Here is a 19,999-nt window from a genome sequence, read left to right as displayed (position 1 = left end):
CTCCCATATGTCGTCTCCCTGGGCAACCCAGCAGCCAATCTGTCCGGACTTCTGGGACTTCCTGTTACTGCCTTCCTTTCCCCCTGAGGTGTGATGTCACTCTTGTCGAGTGGTGAGACTGTGTACGACACAGGAAAAACCACATCACAATTGTGCAAGTATGTCTGTGTGTGTATGTTTGTGTGTGTGTGTGTGTGTGTGTGTGTGTGTGTGTGTGTGCACATTCCCGTCTGTGTGTGCATGCGTGCGTGTGCGATTGTGGTCAATCAAAAGAGCTCTCTATTCCCCAGACATCTGTCTCAGCCTGCCCAGCTCCATCCTCCATCCTCCCCCATCCATCCAGCCCCTCAATGGACCTGTTGATGGGGAACAGGGTGTCTGTTGTGCTGCTGGCTGACCAGTTATATTTCCCTCATCTAAAATGCACCGCTGCCTGCCGACCATCACTCTTCCTCATTCAAATTCAGATTAAATAAACTCTGTTCCAAAATCCACAGACTCCACCAACTTCAACTAAACCTAAGTGACTTTGCCCCAAAAAAAAAAAATGTAATCATGTTTCACCTCATTTAGCTAATTTGTCCAGTCGGTATCATATGTTTTTTTTTTCACAATACAACCACACACACAAGCTGTTCGCTGTTCATCGCACCATCTAGAGCAACCTGAGGCTGATATAAAACCACCATCAATCAGTCCTATAACTGCCTAAGCTACCATCACAGTACATAAGTGAGTGCTTTTAGAGCTGGAATCTGTGCACGTGTGTGTCTGCCTGCGTGCGTGCGTGTGCCTGCGTGTGTGCGTGCGTGTGTGCCTGCCTCCCTGTGTGTCTCCCTGCCTGCTTGCCTGCATGCAAACACATACAGCCTCGACCACTGCACTCGTGGGGACTCAAGGTATGTCCTCACTGGAGGAGGACGGGGCGCGGAGTGTAAAGGACGGAGACAGTCATAGACCTCCAGCGCCGGTTCCCAGTCCGGTACGCCCCGTACCTGCTCTCTGCACCAAGCCAGTGGTGCGTTTTCCCAGTTTGGCCCGGCCTGTTCCTGCTCCCCGCACCAAGCCAGTGGTGCATGTTCCCAGTCTGGCCCGGCCTGTTCCTGCTCCCCGCACCAAGCCAGTGGTGCGTGTTCCCAGTCTGGCCCGGCCTGTTCCTGCTCCCCGCACCAAGCCAGTGGTGCGCGTCGCCAGTCCGGCCCGGCCTGTTCCTGCTCCTCGCACCAAGCCAGTGGTCCGCGTCGCCAGTCCAGCCCGGCCCGTTCCTGCCCCTCGCACCAAGCCAGTGGGGCTGGAAGCCCACCCGGACCCTCCCCTATTCAGTCAGGTTTGTGCGGTCGGAGTCCGCACCTTTGGGGGGGGGGGGGGGGGGGGGGTGTACTGTCATGCCCTGGCCTATAGAACTCTAGCTAGTTTGGTCAGGGTGTGAATTTCTAGGTTTGTATTTCTATGTTTGGCCAGGTGTGGTTCCCAATCAGAGGCAGCGGTCGCTCGTTGTCTCTGATTGGGGATCATACTTAGGCAGCCAGTTTTCCTGCCTGTGTTGTGGGTTTTTGTTGTGTTCCTGTGTTAGGCTTGTGTGTTAGCCTTTGGACCGTCACGGTTAAGTTTTGTTATTTTGGTTACTGTGTCGTGTGTTTATTCTTTAATAAACATGTACGCCTTTCACGCTGCACCTTGGTCCGTCCCGTTCCTTAACGTACGTGACAGTGCAATTGTCAAACGCAGGCTTGTTTGCAATTTCGACCTGTTAAAGCCGGCGCTTTTCTATTTTCAAACCCTAGTGCCAGGATTGGTAATTGACCTGTCTCGACACAATAACAACAAATGAGTTCGCTCGCGGTTGGTTATGGCATAGATTTTGACAGTGGAAGCACAGCCTATCCAGCCGTGACGTACAGTAGCTACATGCACATGGCACAAGAGATATGTGCTTTTGTGCCCGTAAACCTCGTATTTAGAAACATAAACTAATGTTTTTTCCCCATTTAATTTGATTAAAAACCAAGCATAGCCTCCCATCCTCTCAATGAACACAGTTTTTTTTGTCATACCCAATGATTTCGTCAAGTAGTCAAGACTATTGATAAAGGGTTTGGCTCGTGAGACCACTTTGAAATAAATCTTAATCACCAAAGGTTTATTAAAATATGAAGTTTGGCAGCAGCAAAACAGTGAGCGGACATCCCCTTTTTATCTACAGTGGGGAAAAAAAGTATTTAGTCAGCCACCAATTGTGCAAGTTCTCCCACTCCTGAGTGGCGCAGTGGTCTAAGGCACTGCATCGCAGTGCTAACTGTGTCACTAGAGATCCTGGTTCGAATCCAGGCTCTGTCGCAGCCGGCCGCGACCGGGAGACTCATGGGCGGCGCACAATTGGCCCAGCGTCGTCCAGGGTAGGGGAGGGAATGGCCGGCCGGGATGTAGCTCAGTTGATAGAGCATGGCGTTTGCAACGCCAGGGTTGTGGGTTCGATTCCCACGGGGGGCCAGTATAAAAAAATATGTATTTACTAACTGTAAGTCGCTCTGGATAAGAGCGTCTGCTAAATGACTAAAATGTAAATGTAAATGTTAAAAAGATGAGAGAGGCCTGTAATTTTCATCATAGGTACACGTCAACTATGACAGACAAAATGAGAAAAAAATCCAGATAATCACATTGTAGGATTTTTTATGAATTTATTTGCAAATTATGGTGGAAAATAAGTATTTGGTCACGTACAAACAAGCAAGATTTCTGGCTCTCACAGACCTGTAACTTCTTCTTTAAGAGGCTCCTCTGTCCTCCACTCGTTACCTGTATTAATGGCACCTGTTTGAACTTGTTATCAGTATAAAAGACATCTGTCCACAACCTCAAACAGTCACACTCCAAACTCCACTATGGCCAAGACCAAAGAGCTGTCAAAGGACACCAGAAACAAAATTGTAGACCTGCACCAGGCTGGGAAGACTGACTCTGCAATAGGTAAGCAGCTTGGTTTGAAGAAATCAAATCCCCCTGCTTAAGCCAGTACATGTCCAGGCCCGTCTGAAGTTTGCTAGAGTTCATTTGGATGATCCAGAAGAGGATTGGGAGAATGTCATATGGTCAGATGAAACCAAAATATAACTTTTTGGTAAAAACTCAACTCGTCGTGTTTGGAGGACAAAGAATGCTGAGTTTCATCCAAAGAATACCATACCTACTGTGAAGCATGGGGGTGGAAACATCATGCTTTGGGGCTGTTTTTCTGCAAAGGGACCAGGACGACTGATCCGTGTAAAGGAAAGAATGAATGGGGCCATGTATCGTGAGATTTTGAGTGAAAACCTCCTTCCATCAGCAAGAGCATTGAAGATGAAATGTGGCTGGGTCTTTCAGCATGACAATGATCCCAAACACACCGCCCAGGCAACGAAGGAGTGGTTTCGTAAGAAGCATTTCAAGGTCCTGGAGTGGCCTAGCCAGTCTCCAGATCTCAACCCCATAGAAAATCTGTGGAGGGAGTTGAAAGTCCGTGTTGCCCAGCGACAGCCCCAAAACATCACTGCTCTAGAGGAGATCTGCATGGAGGAATGGGCCAAAATACCAGCAACAGTGTGTGAAAACCTTGTGAAGACTTACAGAAAAAGTTTGACCTGTGTCATTGCCAACAAAGGGTATATAACAAAGTATTGAGAAACTTTTGTTATTGACCAAATACTTATTTTCCACCATAATTTGCAAATAAATTCATTAAAAATCCTACAATGTGATTTTCAGGATTTTTTTTTCTAATTTTGTCTGTCATAGTTGACGTGTACCTATGATGAAAATTACAGGCCTCTCTTATCTTTTTAAGTGGGAGAACTTGCACAATTGGTGGCTGACTAAATACTTTTTTTCCCCACTGTATACAGGCTATTACATTATTTTAGCCAGCTCCTGTTATTATTTTGGATGTGCATAAAAAACCCTCCATGTAAACTATATGCCCATCATGGAACAAGAGATGAGATAATCCGGTGACACTCCTAGTTATTTTCCTGTAACGTCTTGATTGGCCAGTGAGTGGCCAAGCCATCGTCACACCTACAACTTGTTTATTCATCAAAACCCAGCCCTTTCGCAATACCGCCAGCTATTGTGGCTGTGAAAATAACCGCTGTGAAAATAGCAAAAAATATTTCTGACACACCCGGGACCTATAGCGCTACCGCCAGCACTTAGATTTACCATTACGTTAAGTTTGTATAAATAGAGCCCAATGAGTCATTGAAAAAAGTGTTGGTTGCTAAATCCAGCGAGAACTAGGACCATGAAAAAAACGGCTAGCTGGAGCTTGTCTGAGCGGTTGGCTGGATATGCCCTCACCCGCTATATACTTAATGCTGATTGATTTTGGTTCTACCCACAATAGTGCTGTCCAGTTAGAACGTGATGTTGAGGCCCATTACTGCACGCTTTGTCACCACCACCTACAGATGCTGTGTATACTTGTGTGGTTCTAAAAAGGGAGAAACAACGCAATCATGAGGATCCATTTCCAAGATACTAAATATATAAATACAAATGACAATAAGCAGATGAGCAATGTGGCATGATATAAAATATGAATGAATGCAATAGTAATACAGGAATATTGATGTAAACGTAAACATATTGCCTGAAAGGGAAAGAGAACTGATCCTAGGGCTATTAAGATTTAAGGCCCTCTGGCCTGGCTACAGATCGTATCTGAGGCAATTAGTTACTGTGCATGTACGAGAGCATGAGAGAGGCAATAGTGCCCCATAATGCAGCAGTATCTAAGGCTATACCTTGCAGCGGTAGCATGCAAACAATATAGACATTGCTAATAAAATACTAGTGAGTAGGCTAGTTGCACTTAAAACATACCTGTAGCAATGAATAACAATATGAACTAAATGAGATAGCATGCACAGAGTACACTAGCCCTTGATCATGACTCTCAGTTCCATTACATTACACATAAGAGTCATTGGATGGAGGCATCTTCTGTAGGGGGGAGTTTTGTTAAGCGCCGCGATGCTCGGTCTGAGCATTTAAACACATCGCTTGCAGTACGGTTTTGGAAGTATGAGGACCTTATCTTTCATATCGGCGAGAATTCATTTTAAAAAAACAAAAGGTTAAATTGATACATACCTTTACAGGGTTAGGGTTCCCACACAGCCATATTTCCATGTTACAGCGCTTGTTTACGTGCTAATTAGCTATCTGCGTCTCCAAACACCTGTGTGTAAACGGAAGACAGATTGTCACTGAAAAATACTGTCGGCTGCAACTGTGTTAAAACCGGTTAAAACAGTGTACAGGAAGTGTGTATTTTGCATCTGTGAAATTATTTTGATTTGATATGAAAGTAGAGGGATTTATGTTTCTAGAACTGTACTGCAATTGAAAAACGATTGATGGAGTATTTGGCTGTTTTGGCTTCCATAGCCAATTAGCCCTTTAAACAGAACATGTAAGGTCCTTGGACTAAGGAGTAACTAAGGGTACACACAAACAGACAGTGCTAGAATTAACTCATAGCTAGCAAACAACACTTCAAACCTCTTATTACAAACGTATCTACACAGTTACATTACACTCAAACTTATCCTAGTAGCATTTCCAACACTTACTACGCAGACATTGGAAAACGGCATGTGAACAGTCTGTCAGCGCAACACTTCCTTCTTCTTCTTCTTCTTCTTCTTCTTCTTTGAGGATTATTGGAAGACTACACTCAAAGTGTATTGCCGACACTTACTGTATGGGGAAGTAAAATATCCCCAAAAACAAAATATGTTTTGGATGAACAAATTCATACTAACTACCAAAAACAAAAAACACTAACACAATTCACGCTACTTCTTGTGTTAAAATCACAATGCGATTTCTTTGACACTTGAGCAGTACAATGAATAACTGTTGCAATAAACGCCACAAAATCCACCTTTTTCACACAAAGCGTGTCTGGTTCTCTTTGTGGACAAACATTCACTAATGGCTGGGGTGTATCCACTACCATATCATCAACACTAACGTCACTTGCTTTCTCAATTATTTTGATCCTATGACCCGCCCTTACTTTTGCTAACTTGACCTCCTTCACCCTTACAGGGCACTCCAAGAACTCTGGATCATGATCCCCGCCACAGTTGCAACACAGACCTTCTTCACTCCGATCTTCAATATACTCCTTCTGTCTGCAAACATTTGCAACATGGCCAAATCCTTTAAAGTTATTGCATTGTAGTGGCTTGTGGACAAATGCTCTTACTGCATACTTTACATAACCTAACTTTACATGCGTAGGGATGTGCTCTTTATCAAAAAACGAAAGAACCGACTGACTTTCTTCCTTTTCCCCATTCACCATGCGGTTCTGGCGATGGGCACCTACCACATCTTGGATTCTCTTGAAGTATTCAATATCTACCGTTATCGACACCCCGTCTATGATTCCTTTAACCGGTGCTCTACTTCACAGATCAAAGCATAATACTTCAGAATTTGCAATTCTTGTGATTCCCAATGCCTTCTTCTGCTCTTCAGAAACACAATTAACCAGAACAAGCCCACTCCTGGTCAATCTGATTGATTCCACTTCTCCTAACACATACTTCACCTTCTTCAATACCTCAAACGGGTTTCTCAGATACACGTCCTTATTCAAAAAACGCATCCCAACAGGAAACAAATCTTTATCCGACCTACACTCATCATCCTTTCAAATTTTTGACAATTTCCTTTTTGCTCCATTCTTTGACACTACGGTTTTCCATTCATCATCTTCAACTTTACTCAACACTGTTCTTGATTCAGACTTGGTATTCACTTCCGCCATGATTCTTCCCCATCCTCTACGCTAGTTAGTGCACTTCCTTCTTCTTGCAATGGCATGTAAACACTCACTAACGTGAGGTGTCAAGGCCCTGGAATACCTCCAAGCGTCCTGATTGGTTGGAATAGGCGGGTGATTGACAGACCTGAAGGCCAATCAGATTGAGAGGGCCGGCCTTTTATTTACAGCTGCCCCTGGATTTCTGGTGGAAAATCCACACATCTTAAAAGGCCTCAATTGGGGGCTTAGTCCTGAAAGGGCCTAGGCCTAGCCGGCAGGACAGAGGGGCAGAGCAGTGAAGGGACCAGACCAGCTGGGGTCCTTGTGTGCATCTGGCCGTAGAAGGGTAGCTGGTTGCGGGTGTCTCTTTAGAGGACCATGGGGGCCAGTAGGGTGCCAGCTCCGGTAAGGGCTTAGGGCCACCCCCTGAGGGATGGACAGTCCTGGGCTGTGCCATGGAACGCCACGGTGTGGCAGAGGATCCTACTGCAGAAGAATGTGGCAAGCCGGCCACAACTGTTGTTGGCAGCTTGCTGGCTTCTGCTGGGGTTGGTGACTCTCTCACCACTGCTGACGGCGATGGCTCCCATGGTGGAGCAGGTGGGAACCCCTGGACGAGGCTCATCAGGGATCCAAAGGCAGGGGCCGGCTGGGCCCCAGAGACGAGGTCAGGTGATTCCCCAGGTGCGAGGGCTGGAGAGTCTTTCAGTGCAGGAGGTGGGAGGCCCCCCAGAACTGGAGACAGCAGGCTCCCTGGTTCAGAGAACGGTGGGTCACCCAGGTCAGTGGGCTGAGGGCCTAGCAGGACAGGAAACTCCAGGCATAACAGGGCAGGGGACACCCAACCTAAAACTATGACCAAAGACTGCAGGCCAGGTGTGGCAGGAGACTGAGAACCTAGCTGAGAAGGGAACTTGGAGCTTAGGACAGGTGGCTGGGCACCGCCTGAAGCTGGGGGTTGTGAACTGGCTAGGGGCAGGGACTGCAGACCTAGCAGGACAGCCAACTCAGGACTTAGCAGGACAGGAAACCCAGGGCCTGGAACTAGTGCAGGAGGTTTAGCATGTAGCACTAGGAGGGGTGACTGCAGACCAACTGAGGGCAGAGATCAAGGACCTAGTGGGGCACAGAACCTAAAGCCTGGCAGAGCAGGAGACTGAAGGTCGACTAGGGCTGGGGACAGCGCACCTAGGACACTTGAAGGCTGGGAGCCTAATGCTGGTAACGTTGGGCCTGGCAGGGAAACTGACTCTGGACCTGACAAGGAAACTGACACTGGATCTGACATGGAAACTGACTCTGGAACTGACAGGGATACTGACTCTGGGCCTGAGAGGGAAACTGACTCTGGACCTGACAGGGAAACTGACTCTGGAACTGACAGGGATACTGACTCTGGGCCTGGCAGGGAAACTGACTCTGGAGCTGACAGGGATACTGACTCTGGGCCTGAGAGGGAAAACGATTGAGTGCTAGGAGAACATTAGAGCTTTGGGCCTACTAGAGGAAAGGAGCCTGATGACCCACCTGGGCTAGGGACAGAGGGCTGACTAGTGCTGGAGACAGCAGACCTAGTACAGCTGGAGACTGAGGACCTAGTGCTAGGGACTGAGAGCCAAAGAGGGCTGTGGACTGAGAGCCTAGTACAGGTAACTTGTGGCCTAGTAGGGCAGGAGGCCCTAAACCTGGCAGACTATGCAACTGCCTACCAACTAAGGCAGGGGACTGTGATCTGAGCAGGGCAGGAGACTGCAGACCTGCAAACGGGGTAGCTAATGTAGGGCCTAGCTGGGTAGGACACCTATGGCCTGACAGAGCAGCAAACTTTGAGGCTACTAGTGCAGGGGACTGTGGACTTAAAATGGCAGAGGACTGGGGCCCTAGTACTAAGGCAGCAGTCCAGGGACCTAAGCCAAAAGTGTAAGTCTGCAACTAGGGCCAGAAACTGAGGGCCTGGTACGTCCGGAAACTAGGAGCCTACCGGGGGAGCAGGAGTCCGGGCCAGAAGTGGGCAGGGGTGGAGACGTGGCTGAAGGTTCCAGGGTAGCAGACAGTCCAACCTTGGGCACACCCAGGTTGCTCTGGGGGCTCGGCCTGGGGAGGCCTAGATGGATGTCGGTCAGGAGAGCAGCTGGGCCACCTCGGGGGGAGTGGCGCTCCCGACGCTCAGGTAAATACAACGTAGGCTTCAGCCGGGGGGCTGCTGGAGTGATGTCGTTCTGGTGAGTACCTGGGCCACCTCGGGATGTAGTGGGAGTCCCAATGATCTCATGGAGGTAGCGAAAGCTCAGGCCGGGGGGCCCTGGGGTAGTGTCCCTCAGGGGAGTAGCCGGGCAGAGACCGTGACAATGGCTCTAGCCGGGGGGGCCTAGAGCGGTGGCGGTCAGGAGTGCAGCGGCGGTAACACTCCCGCGGCAGTGACTCAGGCCGGGAGGACCTAGAGTACGCCCATATCCACAAAGCATCTCAGGAAAGTCCTAGGAATTCTGTTAAAACCTGTTTTAAGACAAAAAAAACTCCCAGCTCAGAGTAGGTTTTAGGATGATGGTAAGACACTGCCCAGACAAACTCTGAGCCAGGAGTTAGGTAAACTCATAAAAGTTTATCTCAGCTGGTAATCACGACAGTTTGAGGTACCACAAAGGAAAGATGATGCTCATTGACATTGTTGCAAATGATGGGGAATAACCAATCGCGATGAGGCATCGCCAGCCGTGAACTGTAGCACGCTTCAGACCAACCACGGTGAATGTGACTGTAGCCTCCATCAAATGTTGCAATGGTAAAACGTTTAATATAATTTTCGCCTGACACGATCACTTTGCATACTCTTAATTATTGCCTAATAAATCAAATTTTAATTTGATATGTAGGATGTTTTTTTTTACCAATGTAATGTAAAATCCATTACGTACGTACAGTATTTTAGGAAACGTTCTTGAAAATGTCACTGCAAAGCTAACTTTCATCAAGGTTTTATATGGTCTATAATTTGTTTCTCTTTTTTTATTGTCAATCCCCTTTTCATTGTTGTGATATTCGTGACATCCATAACAGTTGTGAATGTGATGGATCATATGAGCTGCGTTTACACAGGCAGCCCAATTCTGATTTTTTTTCCCATTAACTTGTCTTTTGACCAATCACAACAGATCTTTTCACATCAGATCTTTTTCAGAGCCTATCTGATTGGTCAAAAGACCAATTAGTGGAAAAAAGATCATAACTGTGCTGCCTGTGTAAACGCAGCCAACTTAGATTCAGAAGTATGTGCATTCACTACATTTTGTGTGCTTGTTCTGAGACTTACTCTTTAGACTTTTAGAGAAGCAATTGTTGATATCTTGAAAAGTATGTGATATCATAGAAAATATATGCAGAAATGCATTGCTCATACATGGCAGTAGTGTTGTTTAGAAAATATTTGTTTCTGTGTTTCAGACTCCGTCACATCCATCATGGTCATTTTTCCTCTCCAAAGTAATAATGAAAATGACAGTCTTTTCTAAATTATCGTTTTATATTGAGCCAAGCCATTCCTTCAAAATGGCTATCCATGTTTTACCTTAAGACTCACAAACTTACAGAGTTGTACTAATAAGTTCAGTTTCCCCAAATAGCTGAGGAGTATTTCTGTCTGTAATAAAGCCCTTTTGTAGGGGAAAACTCATTGGGTGGGCCTGGCTCTCAAGTGGGTGGGCCTATGTCCTCCCAGGCCCACCTATACCTGCGCCCCTGCCCAGTCATGTGAAATCCATAGATTAGGGCCTAATTTACTTATTTCAATTGACTGATTTCCTTATGTGAACAGTAACTCAGTAAACTAGTTGACATTTTTGTTACGTTTATAGTTTGTGATTTTGTGTGCAAATGTCACATCCATAATGCTGGAATTGTCCTATTCTATCCTCAATAGGACTTCATGGATAAATCAAGGTAAAATACAAAATGAAAAAATGTATATTTTCCCAATTCTGCATTTAATGTAGGACAATGAGGAGAAACTTGACTACTCTGGATAATTAGGTTAGAAATGTATCATTTTCAACAGACAAAACTTTAAGTTGACTAGGTAACAGTTGTTTGGCATGACTGGGCAGGGGGCACTGTATGAGTAAATTTGATTTGTTAAGCCAAACTTAATCTAAGGCACAAGCAGAAATAGGGTTTTACCTCAATGTCCTTTCCTAGACAGCGAGAATCGTCCCAGGTTAATAATGGACTTAACACAAACACGGAGAGAAATAAATGACCAGCAAACTCAAAAAGCAGAACCCATCATTTTCATCCAACAGATAAGAATACTTTGTAGAGTCCTCGTTTTGCATATTCTCGATTATTACACTAATAAAGCCTTGGACTATGAAGACATTTTATCCATTTGGGTGGGTTAAGTGGACTGCTGACCTGTTGAACAACTTTAAGTGTGTGTGCGAGAGACACCCGTGTGTGTGCGTGCGTGCGTGTGTGTGTGTGTGTGTGCGACTTTTTCCACATTTTGTTGTGTTACAAGGTAGGATTAATATGGATTTAATTATATTTTTTTGTCAACGAGCTACACAAAATACTCTGTAATGTCAAAGTGGAAGAAAAATTCTAACATTTGTAAAGAAAAAAATATGAAAAATAAAACACAAATACATTTTCATGACACAAGTTTTCAACCCCCTGAGTCAATACATGTTAGAATCCCCTCTGGCAGTGATTACAGTTGTGAGTCTTTCTGGGTAAGTCTCTTAAGAGCTTTGCACACCTGGATTGTACAATATTTGCACATTATTCTTAGAAAATTCTTCAAGTTGGTTGTTGATCATTGCTAGACAGCTATTCAAGCCCATTTCAGTCAAAACTGTAACTGGGCCACTCAGGAACATTCAATGTCGTCTTGGTAAGCAACTCCAGTGTATATTTGGCCTTGTGTTTTATGTTATTGTCCTGCTGAAAGGTGAATTTGTCTCCCAGTGTCCATTGGAAAGCAGACTGAACCAGGTTTTCCTCTAGGATTTTGCCTGTGCTTAACTCTATTCCCTAGTCCTTGACGATGACAAGCATACCCATAACATGACGCAGCCACCACCATGCTTGAAAATATGAAGAGTGGTACTCAGTGATGTGTTGTGTTGGATTTGCCTCAAACATAACGCTTTGTATTCAGGACAGAAAGTGCATTTCTTTGCCAATTCTTTTTGCAGTTTTACTTTAGTGCCTTATTGCAAACAAGATGCATGTTTTGAATATTTTTATTCTGTACAGGCTTCCTTCTTTTCACTCTGTCATTTAGGTTATTATTGTGGAGGAACTACAATGTTGTTGATCCATTCTCGGCAGGGCCTAAAACTAACTTTGTCTACCAGCCACTGTGGCAGGTAGATTTTTAAAAAATCTACCAGAAACTCAGATTTTCTTTTACCAGCAAATATTTTATGCATTCATTACACCAAAGAACACAAAACAAAAAGGACGAGCGTGCTTAGTAATGTTTCTAATACAAGGAATGTATTACTATTCAAAAGTAATGTGGTATATTGCTCAATTAAATTTAATAAAATTAAACCAAAATATCAAAGATGAGACAAATGTTCAGCTGCCCCTTTAAGGTTACCTTGGTAACAGGGCCACTCCAGTCTTCACAGGTGCCTGTGAGAATCTCACTAGTTGAGGGCGACGACATCTCTTCTCTTTGCTAGCAGTGGAAGCAAACTCAAACATTGAAAAACAACCTAACTTGTGAACAAAACAATGTAAATATCTAAGAAACACAAGGATAAAGTCTCACTTTAGTAGGTAGACCAACTTTTATGCCTGTGTGCATTGCTTCTAAAAACAAATCTTTCAAAACTTCACTCACAGTGCACACTGCTCCCCAGCCAGGCAGTGTTGCTGCGCGAGGTGCGATAGCTATAACGGTAGCATTCCTATTTCTTTGTGCATTACCAGATATGAAACCAAATGGCAGAAATACTTTGAAAACATCTACTGCAGCATTTATCTTGCTATAAATCATGGCCCATACTTGACTTTTGACTATTTGTAAGAAATGCTTGCATTGTAGAGCCCTGTGTGTGACCACCCGCCAACGTGGCTGGTGAATTAGACATTCTTACCTGCCATTGCCAAAATCTACCCGCATTTGGTGGGTGGCAGGTGTTCATTTTAGGCCCTGATCCTCAGTTTTCTCCTATCACAGCCATTAAACTCTGTAACTGTTAAAGTCACCATTGGCCTCATGGTGAAATCCCTGAGTGGTTTCCTTCCTCTCTGGCAACTGAGTTAGGAAGGACGCCTACAGTGGGGAGAACAAGTATTTGATACACTGCCGATTTTGCAGGTTTTCCTACTTACAAAGCATGTAGAGGTCTGTAATTTTTATCATAGGTACACTTCAACTGTGAGAGATGTAATCTAAAACAAAAATCCAGAAAATCAAATTGTATGATTTTTAAGTAATTCATTTGCATTTTATTGCATGACATAAGTATTTGATACATCAGAAAAGCAGAACTTAATATTTGGTACAGAAACCTTTGTTTGCAATTACAGAGATCATACGTTTCCTGTAGGTCTTGACCAGGTTTGCACACACTGCAGCAGGGACTTTTGCCCACTCCTCCATACAGACCTTCTCCAGATCCTTCAGGCTGTCGCTGGGCAATACGGACTTTCAGCTCCCTCCAAAGATTTTATATTGGGTTCAGGTCTGGAGACTGGCTAGGCCACTCCAGGACCTTGAGATGCTTCTTACGGAGCCACTCCTTAGTTGCCCTGGCTGTGTTTTTCGGGTCGTTGTCATGCTGGAAGACCCAGCCACGACCCATCTTCAATGCTCTTACTGAGGGAAGGAGGTTGTTGGCCAAGATCTCGCGATACATGACCCCATCCATCCTCCCCTCAATACGGTGCAGTCGTCCTGTCCCCTTTGCAGAAAAGCATCCCCAAAGAATGATGTTTCCACCTCCATGCTTCACGGTTGGGATGGTGTTCTTGGGGTTGTACTCATCCTTATTCTTCCTCCAAAAAGCTCTATTTTTGTCTCATCAGACCACATGACCTTCTCCCATTCCTCCTCTGGATCATCCAGATGGTCAATGGCAAACTTCAGACGGGCCTGGACATGCGCTGGCTTGAGCAGGTGGACCTTGCGTGTGCTGCAGGATTTTAATCCATGATGGCGTAGTGTGTTACTAATGGTTTTCTTTGAGACTGTGGTCCCAGCTCTCTTCAGGTCATTGACCAGGTCCTGCCGTGTAGTTCTGGGCTGATCCCTCACCTTCCTCATGATCATTGATGCCCCACGAGGTGAGATCTTGCATGGAGCCCCAGACCGAGGGTGATTGACCGTCATCTTGAACTTCTTCCATTTTCTAATAATTGCGCCAACAGTTGTTGCCTTCTCACCAAGCTGCTTGCCTATTGTCCTGTAGCCCATCCCAGCCTTGTGCAGGTCTACAGTTTTATCCCTGATATCCTTACACAGCTCTCTGGTCTTGGCCATTGCGGAGAGGTTGGAGTCTGTTTGATTGAGTGTGTGGACAGGTGTCTTTTATACAGGTAACGAGTTCAAACAGGTGCAGTTAATACAGGTAATGAGTGGAGAACAGGAGGGCTTCTTAAAGAAAAACTAACAGGTCTGTGAGAGCCGGAATTCTTACTGGTTGGTAGGTGATCAAATACTTATGTCATGCAGTAAAATGCAAATTAATTACTTTAAAATCATACAATGTGATTTTCTGGATTTTTATTTTAGATTCCATCTCTCACAGTTGAAGTGTACATATGATAAAAATTACAGACCTCTACATGCTTTGTAAGTAGGAAAACCTGCAAAATCGGCAGTGTATCAAATACTTGTTCTCCCCACGGTATATCCTTGTAGTGACTGGATGTATTGATAACTACACCATGCTCAAAGGGATATTCAATGTCAGGTTGTTGTTTTTTTACCCCATCTACCAATAGGTGCCTTTCTTTGCGAGGCATTGGAAAACCTCCCTGGTTGTATCTGTGTTTAAAATTCACTGCTCGACTGAGGGAACTTACAGATAATTGTATGTGTGTGTTACAGAGATGAGGTAGTCATTCAAAAATCATGTTAAACACTATTATTGCACACAGAGTGAGTCCATGCAACTTATTATGTGTCTTGTTAAGCGAATGTTTTGTCCTGAACTGCCATAACAAAGTGGTCGAATACTTAGACTCAAGATATTTCACATTTTCATTTGTAATTAATTTGTAAACATTTCTAAAAACATAATTCCACTTTTCATTATGGGGTATTGTGTGTAAGCCAGTGACACAAAATCTAAATTCAGATTGTAACACAACAACATTTGGAAAAAGTCAAGGGTTGTGAATACTTTCTGAAGGCACTGTAAGTAGCAAGAATGCAAAACCTGTCAGTCTGTTTGAACAATTTAAGCCCCTCCATATCCTGTAATTTAACTAAAGTCCACTCACCTTGAGTAAGAAAGCAACAAGCTGGGGCAACACCCACCGGCCTTTCAAACACACGCGACACACACACACACAGCCTTGACATCATCATCAGGCTCTAGTGAAAAAATAAATAAACTCGCTCAGCCAGACAGCATCAGAAGGAAAGGGTCTCCACTGCACTTAGCCTAGCAGTATGGGGGTTACACACATGTCAAGGACACAATAATCACCAGGTGTCACTTTACATCATTCACAAGCAACATGTCAAGCCACCAAAGCAACGTACACAGCTGTGACAAGCCCTTTTAAGAACCTAGCGGTTCACACTGGGCACAGACGTCAGTTCAACATGTAGTTTTGATTTACATTTGATTGAGTTGTCAACTAACGTGAATTCAACATGAAATCAACAGAGAGATGGCGCCGACGAAGATGGCGGCCTCGCGACTAGCTCTTAGGAAACGTTGTTTTTTTATGTATTCTTTTTACATTATTAGCTCAGAAAATGTTTTGTATCATTACATACAGCCGGGAAAAACTATTGGATATCAGAGCGGCGGTAACTCACCAGAACTACCAGCATTACGACCAGGAATACGACTTTCCCGAAGCAGATCCTTTGTTTGCTCTCCCCAGGGCAATTTAACTGATTCCAGAGGCCGACCCAAAACATCGCCGGCTGAGGAGAGGCACCCGGAGCGGCCTGCTGGTTCGACTTAGGAGGCGCGCACACCACCCACCGCTTCCGAGTATATTTCTCGCTAATGTTCAGTCTTTGGATAACAAAGTTGATGAGCTCAGGGCAAAGGTTTCTTTCCAGAGAAACATCAGGGCCTGTAACATACTTTGTTTCTCTGGATATTCTGTCAAAATCGGTCCAGCCAGATGGGTTCTCAGTTCATCGCGCAGACAGAAATAAATATCTCTCCGGGAAGCAGAAGGGCGAAGGTGTGGGTTTCATGATTAACGACTCATGGTGTAATTGTAGTAACATACAGGAACTAAAATCCTTTTGTTCACCCGACCTAGAATACCTCACAATCAAATGCCGACCGTATTATCTCCCAAGATCATTTTCCTCGGTTATAGCCACACCCGTTTATAACCCCCCTGCAACTGGGTCCTGGACTTCCTGACAGGCCACCCCAGGTGGTGAAGGTAGGAAACAACACCACCACTTCGCTGATCCTCAACACTGGGGCCCCACAAGGGTGCATGCTCAGCCAACTCCTCCTGTACTCCCTGTTCACCCATGACTGCGTGGCCAAGCACGCCCCCAACTCAATCATCACATTAGCAGACGACACAACAGTAGTAGATTACCAACTATGATGAGACAGCCTACAGGGAGGAGGTGAGGGCTCTGGGAGTGTGGTGCCAGGAAAAATAACCTCTCACTCAATGTCAACAAAACAAAGGAGATGATCGTGGACTTCAGGAAACAGCAGATGGTGCACCCCCCTATCCACATCAATGGGACCGCAGTGGAGAAGGTGGAAAGCTTCAAGTTCCTTGGCGTACACATCACTGACAAACTATAATGGTCCACCCACACAGACAGTGTGGTGAAGAAGGCGCAACAGAGCCTCACAAACTTTTACAGATGCACAATTGAGAGCATCCTGTCGGGCTGTATCACCGCCTGGTACGGCAACTGCACCGCCTGCAACATTATCTTTTTGGCTTTCCTGTGACATCGGGTGCTGTAGGTGTCCTGGAGGGCGGGTCGTTTTTCCCCGGTAATGCGTTGGGCAGACTGCACCACCCTCTGGAGAGCCCTGTGGTTGCAGGCGGTGCAGTCTGCCCAAGGCATTACCGGGGACAAACTACCTGCCCTCCAGGACACCTACAGCACCCGATGTCACAGGAAGGCCAAAAAGATAATCAAGGACATCAACCACCCGAGCCACTGCCTGTTCACCCCACTATCATCCAGAAGGCGAGGTCGGTACAGGTGCATCAAAGCTGGGACCAAGAGACTGAAAAACAGCTTCTATCTCACGGCCATCAGACTGTTAAATAGCCATCACTAGCACATTAGAGGCTGCTGCCTATAGACATAGACTATAAATCACTGGCCACTTTAAGAAATGGAACACTAGTCACTTTAATAATGTTGACATATATTGCATTACTCATCTCATATGTATATACTGTATTCTATAATATTCTACTGTATCTTAGTCCATTCCGCTCTGTCATTGCTCATCCATATATGCATATATTCTTAATTCCATTCCTTACTTAGATTTGTGTGTATTGGGTATATGTTGTGAAATTGTTAGATATTACTTGTTAGATATTACTGCACTGTCGGAGCTAGAAGCACAAGCATTTCGCTTCACCCGCAATAACATCTGCTAAACACGTGTATGTGACAAATACAATTTGATTTGATTTGATTTGAATTTGAATCCCGTCATTGGATGTAGGTTTAAAGTTGGGTGACTGAAAAAGTGGGTGGTGTTTTTCCAACATTTTCCCATGTGATTGGCATGGCATGACCTCTGGAGCCGCTTTCATAATCCGCCTGTTCATTTTTAATGAGACTACAGCCTCTTATTTCGACCTTGCTGCAGCCAATTGCACTTTGGCTTGGCCTCGCTACACAGCCATGTGGCACTATATTCCCTTTTTAGTACACTATTTTTGACCAGGGCCCGTAGGTGAGGTTGGAGAGAGAGGAAAGGTACACAGTAAATCAAGGATAGTTGAAATCACAGTGTTAGGGTTAACTTTACTCTACTGGGAGTTATCTTAACCCTCAAGAGAGTGATACGCTCCCTGGAGTTAGTGTTGATAACTGGAGTTGATTGGGACGGAGTACTATTAACTCCATCAAGAGTACTTTGTATTCAATGAGGCCCCTCCCCAGATGTGGGAGGGGCCTAATTGTAAATACTGTTTATCCCAGTATGCTGCAGGTTGAATTTTTTAATTGTTTGTTTCAATATCTGGGTTTTCACATGTACATAGATTGTTTTTTTATCTTATTTTATGCGACACAAAGATAATAAACTAATCCAATCTGTAAGTGGTTGGATTTATAGCAACCGTTAGTGAGATAGTTGTTCCAGTTTCATGGTGTAGGTGGTCTCTATGTACTGTATTGTCTTCCCTCCTCTGACAGGCATTATAAATGCAAGTTGTGGGTGATATAAAAGTGCTGGATGTCTTCCTGCAAGTTGGATCTAATAGACATTGGATTTCACATTGCAAACCACCGTAATGTAAAACATTAAGAAATATTAAACTAAGACTTTAAACCCTCTGCTGGAGTTGATTGTTAATTCAGAACAACACAGAAAAGTGTAAAATGGCAAGGGAGTTGATTAAAAGCAACACTGAAAATAATAAAATGGCAATTGGAGTTAAATTTAAGCAACTCTGTGAGTTGGATATTTACTCCATTTAGGCCTAGTGTAGTTTTAACTCCAAAAATATCAATACCGTGGCCAGAGTACTTTTAATACAAAATGGGGGTGGGACCATATAAACCCAAAAATAGTTTAAAATTTGACCCTTTAAGAGTTGAATTAACTCTTGACTGTGTATTGGTCATTAATGAGGAGATGTTGTTTTCTCTGCTATTTCTACTTGTGCTAAATTATACTTCTTCGGCACTAAGTGACAAACAACCAAGCAACCAGGATATCCAAGAAAAACAACCACAGAAGTCACAACACCAGCAGCACTGCATATTGTTTATCAATCATAAATCAACAAACTTCTGTGATAGTCAAAGACATAAATCATTGGACATCAAAAGAGGGACAAGAGCGTGGAGGCGCTAGCCTTGAGATAAGAGAGGCGGGAAAGGAACCAGAGGATTGCTGGTTTGAATCCCAGGGCCAACAGGCGAAATCTGGGAGGAATGAATGCCATCATAATCTCTACTGCCCTTGTGCCCTTGAGCAATGCATTTAACCTCTAAACTGCTCCAGGGCAGCTGCTCTGTTGCTGACCCTGTGTGGCTTCCAACCTCTCATGTGAGTAGGCCTATATGGGGGCAGCGGGTAGCCCAGTTGTTAAGACCGTTGGGCCAAAAACTGAAAGGTCGCTGGTTTGAATCCCTGAGCCTACTAGGTGAAAAATATCTGTCGATGTGCCTCTGAGCAAGGCACCTAACCTTAATCGCTCTGGATAAGCACATCTGCTAAATGGCGAACATGTAAATGTGGTGTCCGGAAGTTGGTTAGGACATAAGACAGCAAAAATACATATTTCCAATTCATATTGGACAAAGTTGATAAAAGCCAAACCCTATGAAACATGACTTCACTTACTACTTCACTCAAAAACACAACTTCACACATGAAAGGCAGTTTTAAATGCATCATACCTTTGCCGTAGTTGAAGTGGAGCTTGATAGCTTTGCCCTGATTGATGTGTAGGTAGGTGAACCACACGGCAAAGGTGAGCAGCACAAGCAGCAGAAGGAGTTTGAACTGCTTCCGAATTTTCTTCACGGGGAAGCGCAGCATCCTCGCTCAAACATCATCCGTTTACCGGCTGCAGGATGGGGAGAATGGCTGGTGCTCGTTAACGGAACTAACCGTCCGCGGTTCTGGAGTAGTAGGTTACTGAAGTAATCGTGTCTAACCTAACCGGTACTCTTGGATGAGATCGAGGTGTAGAGTCCCCTAGTCCATCCGTGGTGTATCCAGTGCCCGACACTGTAGCCAATAGTGAATTTAGTTGAGTTAAAAATGAAATTCCACATTCTCTGATGCGCCAGATTTG

General features: G+C 44.8%; 1 protein-coding gene across 1 annotated transcript in view; it reads right to left on the bottom strand.

Annotated features, from left to right (window-relative positions):
* Positions 1–19,740, bottom strand: part of b4galnt4a (beta-1,4-N-acetyl-galactosaminyl transferase 4a) — a gene marked incomplete at both ends in the record, with an annotated part of 504,007 nt that extends 484,267 nt beyond the window's left edge. Inside the window, one exon of the mRNA XM_084168945.1 lies at positions 19,599–19,740. Within this exon, the coding sequence (XP_084025071.1) occupies positions 19,599–19,740 (142 nt within the window). The remainder of the gene's footprint in view (positions 1–19,598) is intronic.
* Between the last annotated feature and the right edge of the window lie 259 nt (positions 19,741–19,999).

Source organism: Coregonus lavaretus (genome assembly GCF_964263955.1).
Source record: "Coregonus lavaretus genome assembly, chromosome: 9".
NCBI lineage: Eukaryota > Metazoa > Chordata > Actinopteri > Salmoniformes > Salmonidae > Coregonus > Coregonus lavaretus.
The sequence above is the reverse complement of the archived record's forward strand: the minus strand, read 5'-3'. Positions and strand labels throughout refer to the sequence as shown.